Source organism: Hordeum vulgare, chromosome 5H, assembly GCF_904849725.1.
Source record: "Hordeum vulgare subsp. vulgare chromosome 5H, MorexV3_pseudomolecules_assembly, whole genome shotgun sequence".
Classification (NCBI taxonomy): Eukaryota; Viridiplantae; Streptophyta; class Magnoliopsida; order Poales; family Poaceae; genus Hordeum; species Hordeum vulgare.
This window is the reverse complement of record NC_058522.1, coordinates 418,767,421-418,782,204: the sequence shown is the minus strand read 5'-3', so window position 1 is coordinate 418,782,204 and position 14,784 is coordinate 418,767,421. Positions and strand designations below refer to the sequence as shown.

The 14,784-nt window shown below is 44.9% G+C and overlaps 1 protein-coding gene across 1 annotated transcript; it reads left to right on the top strand.

The window, feature by feature from the left end:
* Positions 1-5,278: 5,278 nt before the first annotated feature.
* On the top strand, positions 5,279-14,257 carry LOC123395878 (AUGMIN subunit 5). Its single transcript, XM_045090909.1, has 10 exons — positions 5,279-5,963; positions 8,025-8,573; positions 8,991-9,132; positions 9,465-9,641; positions 10,662-10,871; positions 11,217-11,402; positions 11,511-11,670; positions 12,086-12,290; positions 13,534-13,666; positions 13,888-14,257. Exons 1-10 carry the CDS (start codon positions 5,515-5,517, stop codon positions 14,038-14,040), a joined length of 2,364 nt encoding a protein of 787 aa, XP_044946844.1. The 5' UTR covers positions 5,279-5,514; the 3' UTR covers positions 14,041-14,257.
* Positions 14,258-14,784: the final 527 nt, after the last annotated feature.

Genomic DNA, 14,784 nt, shown 5'->3' with positions numbered 1-14,784 from the left:
CGTAGGGTCTACACACTTAAGGTTCAATGACGCTAGGGTTATAGGGAAATGTTATACGAGGTTACCGAAAGTTGTTCGGAGTCCCGGATGAGATCCCGAATGTCACGAGGATCTCCGGAATGGTCCGGAGGTAAAGATTGATATATAGGGTGGATGGTTTTGGACACCGAAAATGTTTCGGGCGTCACCGGTAGCGTACCTGGACCACCGGGACCACCGGAAATGGTCCCGGGGGTCTACCGGGAGGGGCCACCAGGCCCAAGAGGTAGCATGGGCCAAAAGGGGGAGGGCAACCAACCCAAAGTGGGCTGGTGCGCCTCCCACAAGAGGCCCAAGGCGCAGGAGGGAGAGAAGGGGGGGACCCTGGCGCTGGTGGGCCTAAGGCCCACCTAAGGGGTGCGCCACCCCCTCCCCCTGCCCTAGCCACTGCACCTCCCATCTGGGGGGGGGGGGGCTGCCGCACCACCTAGAGGGGGAACCCTAGGGGTGGCACCCCACTCCCCTCCTCCTATAAATAGATAGGGGTTTGGGGCTGTTTTGGGCACCGTTTCTTCTCCTCTCGGCGCAGCCCTGCTCCCCTCCTTCCTCCTCCTCCCGCGGTGCTTGGCGAAGCCCTGCCGGGAGACCTCGTCTCTCCATCGACACCACGCCATCGTGCTGACGGAGATCTTCCCCAACCTCTCCCTCCTCCTTGCTGGATCAAGGTGCGGGAGACGTCACTGGGCTACACGTGTGTTGAACGCGGAGGTGCCGTGGTTCGGCACTATATCGGAATCTCGCCGCGATCTGAATCGCCGCGAGTACGACTCCATCAACCGCGTTCTTGGTTGTGTTGTAAGGTGTGAATTTGAGTAAGACTCAAAGCTCGACCACGACAGAAGAAAGAGAAAGGACGAAGGTCATCCCCTATGCATTAGCCGTAGGCTCCGTAGTATGCTATGTTGTGTACCACACCTGATGTGTGCCTTGCCATGAATCTGTCAAGGGGTACAAAAGTGATCCAGGAATGGATTACTGGACATCGGTCAAAAGTTATCCTTAGTAGCGGACTAAGGAATTTTTCTCGATTATGGAGTTGATAAAAGAGTTCATCGTAAAGGGTTACGTTGATGCAAGGTTTGACACTAATCCGGATAACTCTTAGTAGTAAATCGGATTCGTATAGTGGAGCAGTCATTTAGGATAGTTCCAAATGGCGTGTGGTAACAACATCTATAGGATAAAGTAGAGATTTGTAAATACACACACATCTGAAAGGTTCAGACCCGTTGACTAAAACCTCTCCCACAAGCAAGACATGATCGAACCCTAGAACCGTATGGGTGTTAGATTCATTACAATCACATAGTGATGTGAACTAGATTATTGACTCTAGTGCAAGTGGGAGACTGTTGGAAATATGCCCAAGAGGCAATAATAAATTGGTTATTATTATATTTCCTTGTTCATAATAAATGTTTATTATCCATGCTAGAATTGTATTGATTGGAAACTCAAATACATGTGTGGATACATAGGCAACACACTGTCCCTACTGAGCCTCTAGTTGACTAGCTCGTTGATCAAAGATGGTCAAGGTTTCCTGGCCATAGACAAGTGTTGTCACTTGATAACGGGGTCACATCATTAGGAGAATGATGTGATGGACAAGATCCAAACTATAAACGTAGCATATGATCGTGTCATTCTGTTGCTATTGTTTTCTACATGTCAAGTATACATTCCTATGACCATGAGATCATGTAACTCACTGACATCGGAGGAATGCCTTGTGTGTATCAAATGTCGCAACAATACTGGGTGACTATAAAGGTACTCTACAGGCATCTCCGAAGGTGTCCGTTGAGTTAGCATGAATCAAGACTGGGATTTGTCACTCCGTGTGACGGAGAGGTATCTCGGGGCCCACTCAACAATACAACATCACAAACAAGCCTTGTAAGCAATGTGACTAAAGAGTTAGCCACGGGATTTTGTATTACGGAACGAGTAAAGAGACTTGTCGGTAACGAGATTGAAATAGATATGGCGATACCGACGATCGAATCTCGGGCAAGTAACACACCGAAGGACAAAGGGAATGATATACGGGATTGTGTGAATCCTTGTCATAGAGGTTCAACCGATAAGATCTTCGTAGAATATGTAGGATCCAATATGGATGTCCAGGTCCCGCTATTGGATATTGACCGGAGAGTGTCTCAGTCATGTCTACATAGTTCTCGAACCCGCAGGGTCTGCGCACTTAAGATTCGGTGATGTTTTCGGTATAGTTGAATTATTGATGTTGGTAACCGAATGTTGTTCGGAGTCCCGGATGGGATCCAAGACATCACGAGGAGTTCTGGAATGGTCCGGAAACGAAGATTGATATATAGGAAGTTGGTATTTGGATTCCGGAAAGGTTTCGGGCATTACTGGTAGTGTGTCGGGAGTGACGAATGGGTTCCGAGGGTCCACCTAGTGGGCCCACCACTCCCTGAGAGGGCCACATGGACTTTGGGGTGGAGCAATAGCCCTTGGTGGGCTGGCCAATCAACCAAAGAAGGCCCATGAGGAAAGTGGTGGAAAATCCAAAAGAGCTGGACAAGTGGGAGAGGAGTCCTCCTCCAAGTGGAATTAGAGGAGGATTCTTCCCTCCTTGCTTCGGCCGAGCCAAGGGAGGCTTCCCTTGGTGGGCAAGCCTTATCCCTCCTTCCTCCTATATATACTAGAGTTTTTGAGGGTTTTTGCACAGAATTTTCAGCCACGTCCTACCCTCTCCTCTAGATCGTAGTTCTTCCTCTAGATCAGTTTTCAGCGGCGCTTAGGCGAAGCCCTGCTGGAATAGATCGATCACCATCGCCGGCATGCCGTCATGCTACCGGAGAATTCATTTACCTCCCCGTCTCTCTTGCTGGATCAAGAAGGCGGAGATCGTCATCGAGTTGTACGTGTGCTGAACGCGGAGGTGCCGTCCGTTCGGCACTAGATCGGGATGGATCGTGATGGGATCGCGGGACGGATCATGATGAGATCGTGGTATGGGCTGCGATTTGGATCGTAGAGATGTTCCACTACATCAACTGCGTTATATACGCTTCCGCTTAGCGATCTACAAAGGTATGTAGATTCACTCTCCCCTCTCGTAGATGATCATCACCATAGATAGGTATTGCGTGTGCGTAGGATTTTTTTTGTTTACCATGCAATGTTCCCCTACAGAGTGTTGGTCCACCCACATAGCAGTCGGCGGTGCCACCTTGGGGCAACTCGAGGCGTCTGGCTATCGTCCACTTTGCATAGACGGTTGATGCCCGTAGATAGAGAGCGCGCGGCTCTTGATGCAGATTTGGCTCACCGAGTGGCCTTGCTGGACTTGTTTTACTCTTCTCGAACGTCTTGTGCGAGGGATACCGAGGATACTTTGGACTGTCTCGAGGTTGAGGTTTTCCAATAGGAACCCGAGGAGATCATGGGTTTCCCTGATCGAGGTCATTCCATCACAGTGTGTGGTAGTTTGTGATGGACTAGTTGGAGCACCCCTGAAGGGTTAAATCTTTCAGGAAGCCGTGCCCGCAGTTATGTGGCAACGTGGACACTTTGTCTAACATCCGGTTCTAGATGACCTGAAGTAAACTTAATTCAAACTTACCAACTGAGTGCATAACCGTGACTGTCTCTTTCGAGAGCTCCTTGTCCGATCAAGGACACGGTGTGGTTATGTTTGACGTAAGTAGGTGTTCAGGATCATTCATTTGATCATTATTAGTTCACGTCCGCTATGCGTGGATCACCCCCTCTTAATCTTGTACTCGTAAGTTAGCCACCTCAAATAAATGCTTAGTCGCTTGCTACAACCTCACCACTTAATCAAACCTCACCCATTAAGCTTTGCTAGTCTTGATACCTTTGAAAATGAGATTGCTGAGTGCGTGTGGCTCACAGATTACTACAACACCAGTTGCAGGTACAGGTAAAGAGTTACTTTGACGTGAGCGCGATGATTGTTCGATTTGGAGTTTCTTCTTCTTCTTCTTCTTCTTCTTCTTCTTCGATCTAGGTTGGGTTCCAGACTGGCAGCCTGGGATAACAAGGATGGACGTCGTTCTTTTATCGTTTGTTTTCGTCCGTAGTCGGACCCTGCTCTTCTTCATGGTGATTGTATATTGTTGTATTGATGTGACTCTGATGTAGCTTGTGGCGGGTGTAAGTCAATTCCATATACTCATATATTCTGTACATGTACTTATAACGATATCCATCCTTGTGAAACGACGAGATGCGTTTCTATCCCTGTCGAGGCTCTCGTGCCAAAATAAGGATATGATCGCATCTTGTGTGTTACAGATTGGGCCTCTCCAACGCACGTGAAACACACACACGCGTGCGATGCCTCATGAGACGAACCAGAGACGCAACGCAATGCCTCACGGGACAAACCTGGACCAGAGGCGCAGCACAACCCTAGCGCTCTTAGCGCAGCGACGGCGGTGGTTGGTCGTGACCAGGCGAGTGACCGAGAGGGCAGCCGGTGACGACAACGGCAGCAAGCGGTAGCGGTAACAAGCGACAACGACGACAGCAAGGGCGGCGAGGGCAGCAACAAGCGGTTGCGGCAAGCACGAGCGGGCGGCGGCAGAAAGCGACGGCCATAGCAAGCCTTTGGTGTTGAGGATTTCCTCGTAGTTCAAAGGGCCTTCTCATCAATAAAAATCATCAAGGCTGAGTTGCGCAGCAAGATGACAGATGGTTGATTTAATGACTTAATGGTTTGTTATATTGAAGCGAGCGATCTTCAAAAGTATCGATCTTGCTAAAATTAAGGAAGATTTTTAAAATAAAGGTAGGACATTGCCATTACCTGGGTCTTCTACACGTCATTAAAAGTTTCATTATCAGTATGTTTTAGGTTGTTTTTCTACTGAAACATGTCTACATTTTCATTGTATTTGACTTTTCATTTGTATTGTGTATTGACTTTTTCGATTTACATCAAAATATTTTTTTCTTAAGACTTCGCCACATCTTAATTTTTTTCCGTCCTCCGCCTTTGCATATATATGTTCCACATCGTATATGGAAATATTAGAAGCTGCACATCTCATTTATCGGCTATGTGATGTGATTGCGCACCTACACGGAAACGGTGGTACTCGAACAAACATTCTCGCTGCTGTATTTCGTTTTGGTTTGGTACTTCGGTCGCGCTTATGAACACGGTTCGTCCGAATAACATTTCGAAACACTGGACCACCCTCGGGCTTCGCCTCTCTCTCCCCTCTTGGCCTCTTCGAAGTTCGGACGTCCGTCACGGGGAGCTCGTCCATTTGCTGCCCGCGACGACCAAACACAGCCGTCCTGCGCCGGCGCCGTGACCAGGCTCCGTAACGCCGTCCGTCCCTCCACAAAGATCCAAACGAGAGCCCAGGAGAAAGTTTCAAAAAAACCACTCCCACTCCCTCCCTCCCTCCACTACCCCAGCCCCTCGTCGTCAGATCGGGTGCCTAGGGTTTCCCCTCCGGCCGGCCGGCGATGCCCGCCTCCTCCGTCTCCGGCAGCACCGGCCCCGGCGGCGTATCGCCCGACGCCATCATCGAGTGGCTGCAGGACGAGATGGGCTACCCCTCCGCGCCCCCCGCGCCGGAGCAGCTGCGCAAGATCTGCCGCGGCAACATGCTCCCCGTCTGGTCTTTCCTCCTCCGCCGGGTCCGCTCCGAGCGCACGGTCGCCACGGCGCGCCGGAACATCCTCGTCCACGGCGTCGCGGCCAGGCGGGCGCGGGAGGGGGGCGTCGGGGCGGGCGGGGGCGACGCGGCTGCCAGGGAGGCCGAGGCCAGGGAGCGCGACCTCGCCGCCGAGGAGGCCGAGCGGCTGCGCGGGGTCGTGCGGAGGCAGCGCAAGGAGCTGCGCGCCCGCATCGCGGAGGTCGCTCGCGAGGAGGCCGAACGCAAGCGTGTGTTGGGCGAGCGCTCCAATGCCAGGTACCCAAACAACGGTGGAATTAGGGGTCACCAACTATCTGCGGTTTGATTTGATGATTCTATTGGAAATATGGGGATTCAATTCATGCTACATTTTAGTTTTCACCTTTGCTGCTTGCTGTATTTACTGATAGGAATGCCTGAAAATCGTCCGACTTAGTACCAACTGACTGTCAATACTTCACTGACGCTAGTAGAAATACATGAAAATACTCCCGATAGAATTGCTTGAAACTGTCAACCTTATCGGATTTTGATGGGAACAAGGTTTGATATATTAGAGGGGATGTTCAGGTTGATGCCGCCCAGAAGATCTACACGTAGTAGGCACGGGGATTATATTCACGCTATATTGTGATTTTTGCTTTTGCACCTTGCTAATTTTATTGGTAAACTTGCCTGAAAATATAGGACCTGTAAATTTACTACTGTCACTACTTTACTTGGAAGTGTCACTCTTGAATCTTGAGTTGAGTTTAATGGGATCAAGGATTGATTTATTTGAAGGGATGCCACACAGAAGACTAACATATAGTAGAACCACTAAGCATGGGTAGAGTTTATGGCCACTCTAAATACTGTTCCATCAATAAAATGCCATTAGCTCTATTTTCTATCAACTTCTAAAGCTTCTTCATGTGCTACAAAGACTCTAGCGACCAATCTGTTTGAGAGTTTCAATGCTAATAGGTATATTGTGTTGCAGTATAGAATGTGTTTGTATCCCTAGGTTCTCTTGCTTAGCTAAAGGGCAGCCCGGTGCACGTAGCTCCCGCTTGCGCAGGGTCCGGGTCCGACCGCTTTGGGTCTATATAGTACGCAGCCTTTCCCTACATTTCTGCAAGAGACTGTTTCGAGGACTCAAACCCTCACCTCATGGTCCCAAGGCGACAGCTTTACCGCTGCGCCAAGTCTCCCGTTCCTTCTCTTGCTTAGCTAGGCTAGATAAAACTGGCTCATCTGGGCATAGCCAAGAAAAGCAAGGCCACTTTGTTTTGGTTAGTGACTGGCAAACCACGATGTGCATGGTGATTGGAGGCTGGTGCAACAGCACTCTGTTACCTTGGCCATGTGAGAGAGCCAATTCAGCCAATCTTCGACGGCAAATATTTTTATTTCGGTTAGTAGGAATCTAGCCAAGCAAAGCAGGCCTCTCCTGATGTTACCAAATAGTCACCCTTGCCCAGCATTGGTAGGAGATTGCTAGCCTCAGAACCAAACCCACCCTTAGCAGATCTGGTGATTGAAAATGCACAAATTGTGGAAGGACCAGGCTATGATTTGCATCACAGTTATAAATTGATACCTGATTGGTTGATTGTGAGATCAGAAGGCCTTCCTGCTCTATTTAAATAATAACATAATAAGCTTGCGGAAAAATTCTGCATGTTCAAGTATAGGAGCATAAAACATACCCTTATTGCTACACTGCTGTTTATACTTACGTATGGTTGTATTGTAGGCTTGTAGCTACCTTTTTGTTTCTTCCCCTATTCCCGGTACAAGCCGAATTTCTAATTTCAATTGCAATACAGTGATTTAATTCATGAGATGTGGGTATCTTGATTGGTCCTTTGACCATATTGTAATATTAGTGTGACTGTGAGATAGTTGACATTTCGGTTTTTCTTGATTAGCATAATAGTGATGTATTGCATATCATAAATGGTATTTGCATTTTGTTTATGTGCAGAAAATATATTTATTCAACTATACTCATCTTTCGGTGTTTATAAATGTATGTGGCCTAAACGTTGATTGTGCACTACCAGGTAGGACGCAGGCTCCTTGCAGCCACACTTTTATACAAGCAACTGCATCAATGTCATTTATGTATGATATAAACGTTTTCTAGGTTAGATCTGGTATAAACCTGCAAATGTGAAGAATTTCTAAAATTCATTTTGCCACACTGTTCTATTATTTGTTCAGAAGAGATCAGAGCAATTTTTCATGTGGAACTGCTTTTTGCTCCACTGCTTTGATGTTTCCGAATGATCTTCCGCAACTTTAGCCTGACTGACAGATAGTAAAATAACAATTCCATGTTTTTGACTTTAGGCACAAACAAGTTATGCTCGAGGCATATGATCAGCAATGTGACGAAGCTTGCAAAATATTTGCTGAATACCAGCGACGTCTGCATCACTTTGTTAACCAAGCAAGAGATGTGCGAAGATCAAGTATAGGTGTGGCTGGATCTGTAGATGCTGTTGAGGAGATGCAATTGCAGAGCGAGCGAGAGGACCTGTACTCAACTGTCAAAAATAACAGGTTATCAGAAGATCTCGTCTTTGTAGAGACCTCACGTGAAAGGAGTATTCGGAAGGCATGTGAAACTCTTGCTGCAGATATGGTGGAAATGATTCGGAGTTCATTTCCAGCTTTTGAAGGGAATGGTATTAATTCGAGTTGCCAGATAGATGTGGCAAAGCTGGGCACTGATTTGGATGGTGAAATACCAGCAGATGTGAAAGCTGTGGCATTAGATTCCCTAAAGAATCCTTCCTTGTTACTGCAATCGGTCAATAGTTATACATCACGCATGAAAATGCTTGTACATAAAGAAACAGATAAGATTGACATACGTGCTGATGCAGAACTCTTGAGGTACTATCCTGTTTTCCCCCCTCCATTTGTTCTTTTCCCATTCCAATAACAGACATGTAAGAGTTAAATGTTCCTGCCACACAATGATGACTTGGTGGACAGTATTCTTTAATGACTTCTGATTATTCTTGTGATCTGGTTACATTCTCATGAATTTAATTCCGTGGTTGTAGCTTTGCATCTTTAAGAGTGAATTATATTCTAATTGGGATTTTATTTACCTTGCCAAACAAACAAGTAGATTCATTGTTGAAGGGAATACTAGATTGCACATTTAGTGAGAAAATCTTCCTAATCTTCTATTAGTTTTTTATTAGTTGATCTTTGTACTGAACTGCTTTGCTAAACAAAGTATCTTGCTAAGCTTATATTTCTTTGGGTTAGATGTTAACCAGAAATACAAATTCTTGTTCCTAGGTATAAATATGAAAATGAGCAGGTCATTGATGCTGCTTCAACTGATGCAAGCTCACCCTTACCATATCAGGTGTATGGCAATGGAAAGATTGGATCAGAGCTGTCGACCCGAGGAACACATGACCAGCTACTAGAACGACAGGTACTCCCTTAGGAGTCAGTTGGAAGGGTTATATCCACTACATTTACAGGAAGAGAATAAGCTGATACCATTCTTTTGGATATATGCACTTTTCTTCTAGTTCTACACCCCTTTTCATGAACACAAATTGTCATTTTTGCATTTTCTGTATTCCATTACCTCTTCTGTTTGTTCTCAGAAACAAATGTCAAGTTATCATTCAGGACTTTGTTATTTTAGAGTGGCCTCATGTTCTGTTATTAAAAAAGTTCTATCATTATGTCTAGCTCTTCTTTCTCCAAACAAGGGACATGACACCGAAGTTAACTAATGTATTGCACTTGGCCTTGCAGAAAGAACATGTTCAGCAGTTCTTAGCTACAGAAGATGCTTTGAATAAAGCCGCAGAAGCTAAATCTCTTAGTCAGAAGCTCTTGCAGCGCCTTCATGGAACTGTTGATGCGACAGGAAGTAAGAAGCTGCCTACCGGGAACACGTCACAGAATGTCACCAACAGCAGGCACCTGGAGGTACATGTTCAAAATGTTATTATGGATGACAGAGGTCATATCGGATTCTCTTTGCGAAGTACTCTGAACTTTTATGCTTACTAGTGCAATGCCCGTGCGTTGCTACGGAACTATAAAATACGAGGAGTTAGGTCACTGCCTTAGGAAATTGTCAATATACGGTGGCGCCATGCGGAATTTGCTCGCGGTTCACTATTAGAAAGATAAAAAATACCACAAAAGATCACGTGTCAGGCATTGGAGAATCTTAAGTGACCATGGTCCTTTACAAACACAACATTTCGAATGTTGAAACATATGAGAATAGACAATGGTACTGCACAAGGTCGTGGACCAGGTAGGAGGATAAGGTCTATCATCGTTTTCGAATTACAATCTGTTCACTCTCTTGTTCTGTGATATAAAACTGAAATAACTTGGCTGGAAAAAAACAAAAACAAAAACAAGAGCATTATATTGAGTTGGAGTCGCATTTCTGCATTTGTTAATTTGTGCCCAAGTGTTAGTCTCACATGAATAGTAGTGTATTGTTTATTTGTGTTTGGTCCCACATGTGAGCACAAACACATTTCTTTATTTATGTTCATGGAAGGTTGCTGTTCTCAATGTGGGTAGGGGTGCATTTGTTTATTGGTGAAGGTTGTTGGTCCCACATGTGAACTCACCACCAACTCCAACCTTTATAAGTAGGAAAGGTAACATCCCAGTTTCATATTAAGTTCAGCTAAACATGATACTGTCATGAAACAACCTGTAACAGTAGGAAGTGTTTATAGCTTGAGGTTATGCTTCATGTAGGCGCTTATACTTTACTTGGACATACTCACACTGTTGAAGATACTGCCAGTTGGGATTCCTTCTGAAAGATTGCTTTAAAACTTTTGATTTGGAAGCTGCATGCACTTGCTGCTCGTAAGCTAACCAATTGTGCACTGTCCTTTTGCTACTATATCATTATAGAAAATAAAATGTTGTAGAAGCCATAATCTTCTCCTGATAGTGTTGGCCACCTCATTTTAGCTGGATGTTTGGGCCAAAGAAAGAGAAGTTGCTGGATTAAAGGCAAGTTTGAATACATTAACATCTGAGGTACAACGTCTGTATAAGTTATGCGCCGAGTGGAAAGAAGCGGAGGATTCTCTGAAAAAGAAGTGGAAGAAAATCGAAGAGTTTGACGCTCGTCGATCAGAACTGGAGTGCATTTACAGTGCTCTTCTACGGGCCAACATGGTTAGTCTGGAATTCTTTTTTCTTTTCTTTTAACACTAGAATTAGTTTGATATGATGTGAATATATAAATGAAAGACAATTCTAAGCGTTCACTGTTATCAACATCAGCTGTGCAATGAGCTAAAAATATATTACTCACTTCAACTAAGATTTACTTTTCTATCTGATTTGTGGGATATAACTGCTGGCAGCTTTATGGAGTTAATAGGAGCTTGGAGGATTATTTTATGTGTGGTTGTGAGTGGGGACTCATGGGGCTAGGTCATATCTCTATTTGCATTTCCTTGTTGAAATGCAATAAATATGATTATTTCTTGAAAGACGATACTGAATCTTCATACATAGGAAGCGTCAGCATTTTGGGAGCAACAACCATTATCTGCTAGAGGATATGCAGCAAAGACAATCATCCCTGCATGCAATGCTGTGGTGGACATGTCAACTAATTCGAGAGATCTTATTGAGCGAGAATTAGCTGCGTTTGGTCAAAGTCTGGAGAATAGCCTATGCAGGTTACCGGCAACTCCTCAGGTTGGTAACATGTTGAGTTTATGCTAGTTTATTCATCTGAAAATCAAGCATCCTTTGATTTGCCTGATTGATCTTTCCATTGCATTTGCTGATGTTTTCCCTTTGTAGGCCCTTTTGGAGGCTGTAGGTTCTAATGGTGCTACAGGGTCAGAAGCACTTGCATCTGCAGAAAAACAGGCTGCTATGTTAACTGCAAGAGCTGGTGCTAGAGATCCTTCTGCCATACCATCTATATGCCGCATTTCTACTGCTCTTCAGTATAATTCTGGTATGGCTGGGTTGGGAGTTCTCTCTCTATTTTTCTTGTAGTGATCTTGTATGTTATAAATCATGTTAAGGCAGAATGTGTCCTTCCCTCCCTGGTGGTGAAGCCATGGGATTCTCCATGCTTGCCCTGATTTGAAGCTGGGTCAAGTAGGGATAAAAATAGTTCTTTCATCCTAAAATTGGTCACCTTCTGTTGCAGTTAGCCAATAGGACCAATACAGTTACGACACTTTTAGCGCTAACTCTGTTAAAAACTTAAATATTTTCTTGTCTATGTATGCTTGGATTCAACTGTTTGCAACAAGAGTGCTCCCCTTTCCCATGTGCCCTTTTATCCACTTGATTTATGAACTACTTCGTCATTCTTCTTTATGCTATAGAGAGTACTCAGGTGTCTCTTGTTTCTTGTTTAACAGTTTCACCAGGTACAGAAGGCACAGATTCTGGCTTAGCATCAGTTTTGAGTGCATTGGAGTTTTGCCTAAAACCTTGTGGTTCTGAAGCTAGTATACTAGAGGATCTATCAAAATCTATTAATTTGGTGCACACACGAAGAAATCTTGCTGAGAACGATCGTGTTTTGTTAAACCGTGCACATCGTGCTCAACAAGAATACGAAAGGTATGATTTCCTGTGGTGGTAGATATTTTCTGAATACAGGCATCATACTACAAGAGAAAGTATACTTTGTATCATTGCTGTCGTTGTTCTGCTACAGTTTGTAGGCATCTGAGTGAATATTGTCTGTATCCTCATTCCTTTGTTGCTTGTTCCTGGTAATCCTACTTCCCATACTACAAATAACAGTATGCTGCGACTCGATATAGGATTATAGGTGCATGCCATGCCATGTCATGCTGAATTTCATCATATGTTGTCTTCTACTTTGGAGAAGAGACACGTTTCGATATTTGGGGTCCATGTTGCAGAAGGATGGCGATATCGATGAAGACGTGGGCCACCGAATCAAGGCTGGGTGGATGAAGTGGCGCCAAGCTTCTGGCGTACTCTGTGACAAGAGAGTGCCACAAAAGCTAAAAGGCAGGTTTTATAGGACAGCTATCCGACCTGCGATGTTGTATGCCGCGGAGTGTTGGCCAACCAAGAGACGACATATCCAACAGTTAGGTGTAGCAGAGATGCGCATGTTGAGATGGATATGTGGCCACACAAGGAAGGATCGGGTACGGAATGACGATATACGAGAGAGACTTGGGGTAGCACCGATTGAAGAGAAGCTGGTCCAACATCGTCTCAGATGGTTTGGACATATTCAACGGAGGCCATCGGAAGCGCCGGTGCATAGCGGACGGATAAAGCGTGCTGAGAATGTTAAGAGGGGTCGTGGTAGACCAAACTTGACATGGGAGGATTCCGTTAAGAGAGACCTGAAGGTGTGGAATATCGACAAAGACTTAGCCATGGACAGGGGTGCGTGGAAGTTAGCTATCCACGTTTCAGAGCCATGACTTGGTTTCGAGATCTTATGGGTTTCAACTCTAGCCTACCCCAACTTGTTTGGGACTGAAAGGCTTGGTTGTTGTTGTTGTTGTCTTCTACTTTGGAGTGCAAATGACATATTTTCACTGTTTAGAAAGCGGCGAGTACGCAGGTTTATAGGAATTCAGTGGCTGTGAATTCAGTGACGTTCTATAGGATTTATTACAAAGGAAGACGTACTCTAACCTTGAATTGATGGGCTTACTTAGCATAATTCTGTCAATACTTAGCATAAACTTAAATATTTTATTGTCTATGTATGCCAAAGTTACTATTCATATCTTTAATGTTATTTCGTAACTAGTGCATTATATCTTTCTACATTTTTCAAGAATGCTTACCGGGTTGCCCTTCCTTTATGTAGAGTGGCCAACTATTGCCTAAAATTAGCTGGTGAACAAGAAAAGGTCGTGGCAGAACGGTGGTTGCCCGAACTGAGAAATGCAGTTCAAGAGGCGCAAAGGTGTTTTGAAGATTGCAGACGTGTTAGGGGCCTGGTAAGTAATGCCGACTTGCATGCACAGCCTTCTGAGGCAGCTAGGTTGTTACTTCCAAGGGGGGCACAGCAACGCAGACTCATTTTATTTTAGATGAGAAGTGCCAATACTTAGTAGGAACTTGTCCATCTCAACCCTGTCAAATAGTGCCAGTGTCTGCATGTGTGCTCTCGTCGATCAACTTTATTTGGTCTTACTGATGATGCCTTGGTAACCTCCAGGTCGACGAATGGTACGAGCAACCGGCAGCGACAATAGTAGACTGGGTGACGATTGATGGGCAAAGCGTTGGTGCCTGGATCAACCTCGTGAAGCAACTCCACATGGAGATCTCCAGGCGAACACTTGCCATGTCTTCGGCAGGTGAAGAATAAGGCAGCTGCTGCGACCGTGCTTTATTTTTATTCTTTGGAAGGCCTGTATGATTGGTTGGGTCTCCGCCTGGGTGTATCTACTCGATAGCTTTGTGCCATATGCTGTTTTGTAATTGTTTTATACGCATCCTTCTTGGTTTGGGTTGTAATTAATCTGTTTATCATGTAGTATGTGTTTTTGTATGTTTTATCATGCGTTAAATATCGATTTGCTTTACCTGCTGTGCTATTGTTCTAGAGGCATGATGATTTGGAGACTCCACCTCATTTGTGCATTTCTGTGGATAACTACTTAAGATAACTCCACCTCTCGCTTGTACTCACGGTCTAGTCTGATGAAACCATCGTCTGGCTTGCACACTTTATGCGAAAATCCATTTCTTGCAAACTAAACGAACACCTTAAGGTGGCGAGATCATAATTAGGACAAACGAGATTCCTATTTTTCATATGTTCGGTATTTAACGACAGATTCGCATGACCTGGTGATAGCTCTATCTGTACTGTGCCTCGTCTGTTTTTTTTTTTTCACATAAAAATTGGTGCGCATAATAGGATTTGATCCTTGTACCCCTCGTGAGGTAACTCAACTAGCCAACCAGCTCACCTATATTCCTTTTCTTTTGACAGAATAAATCATGAGGTAACTCAACTAGCCAACCAGCTCACCTATGTTTCTTTTTTTTTGATAAAATGAATCATGAGGTAAGGCCATCTCCAGCGTGCGATTCCATTCGGACGTCC

What these genes read in the sequence shown, in the direction of transcription:
- LOC123395878 (XM_045090909.1), top strand. Translation starts at nt 5,515, where the DNA reads ATGCCCGCCTCCTCCGTCTCCGGCAGCACCGGCCCCGGCGGCGTATCG. An exon ending in GGTTACCGGCAACTCCTCAG is followed by an intron (nt 11,403 to 11,510) that starts GTTGGTAACATG and finishes TTCCCTTTGTAG; the next exon opens with GCCCTTTTGGAGGCTGTAGG. An exon ending in GCAGACGTGTTAGGGGCCTG is followed by an intron (nt 13,667 to 13,887) that starts GTAAGTAATGCC and finishes GGTAACCTCCAG; the next exon opens with GTCGACGAATGGTACGAGCA.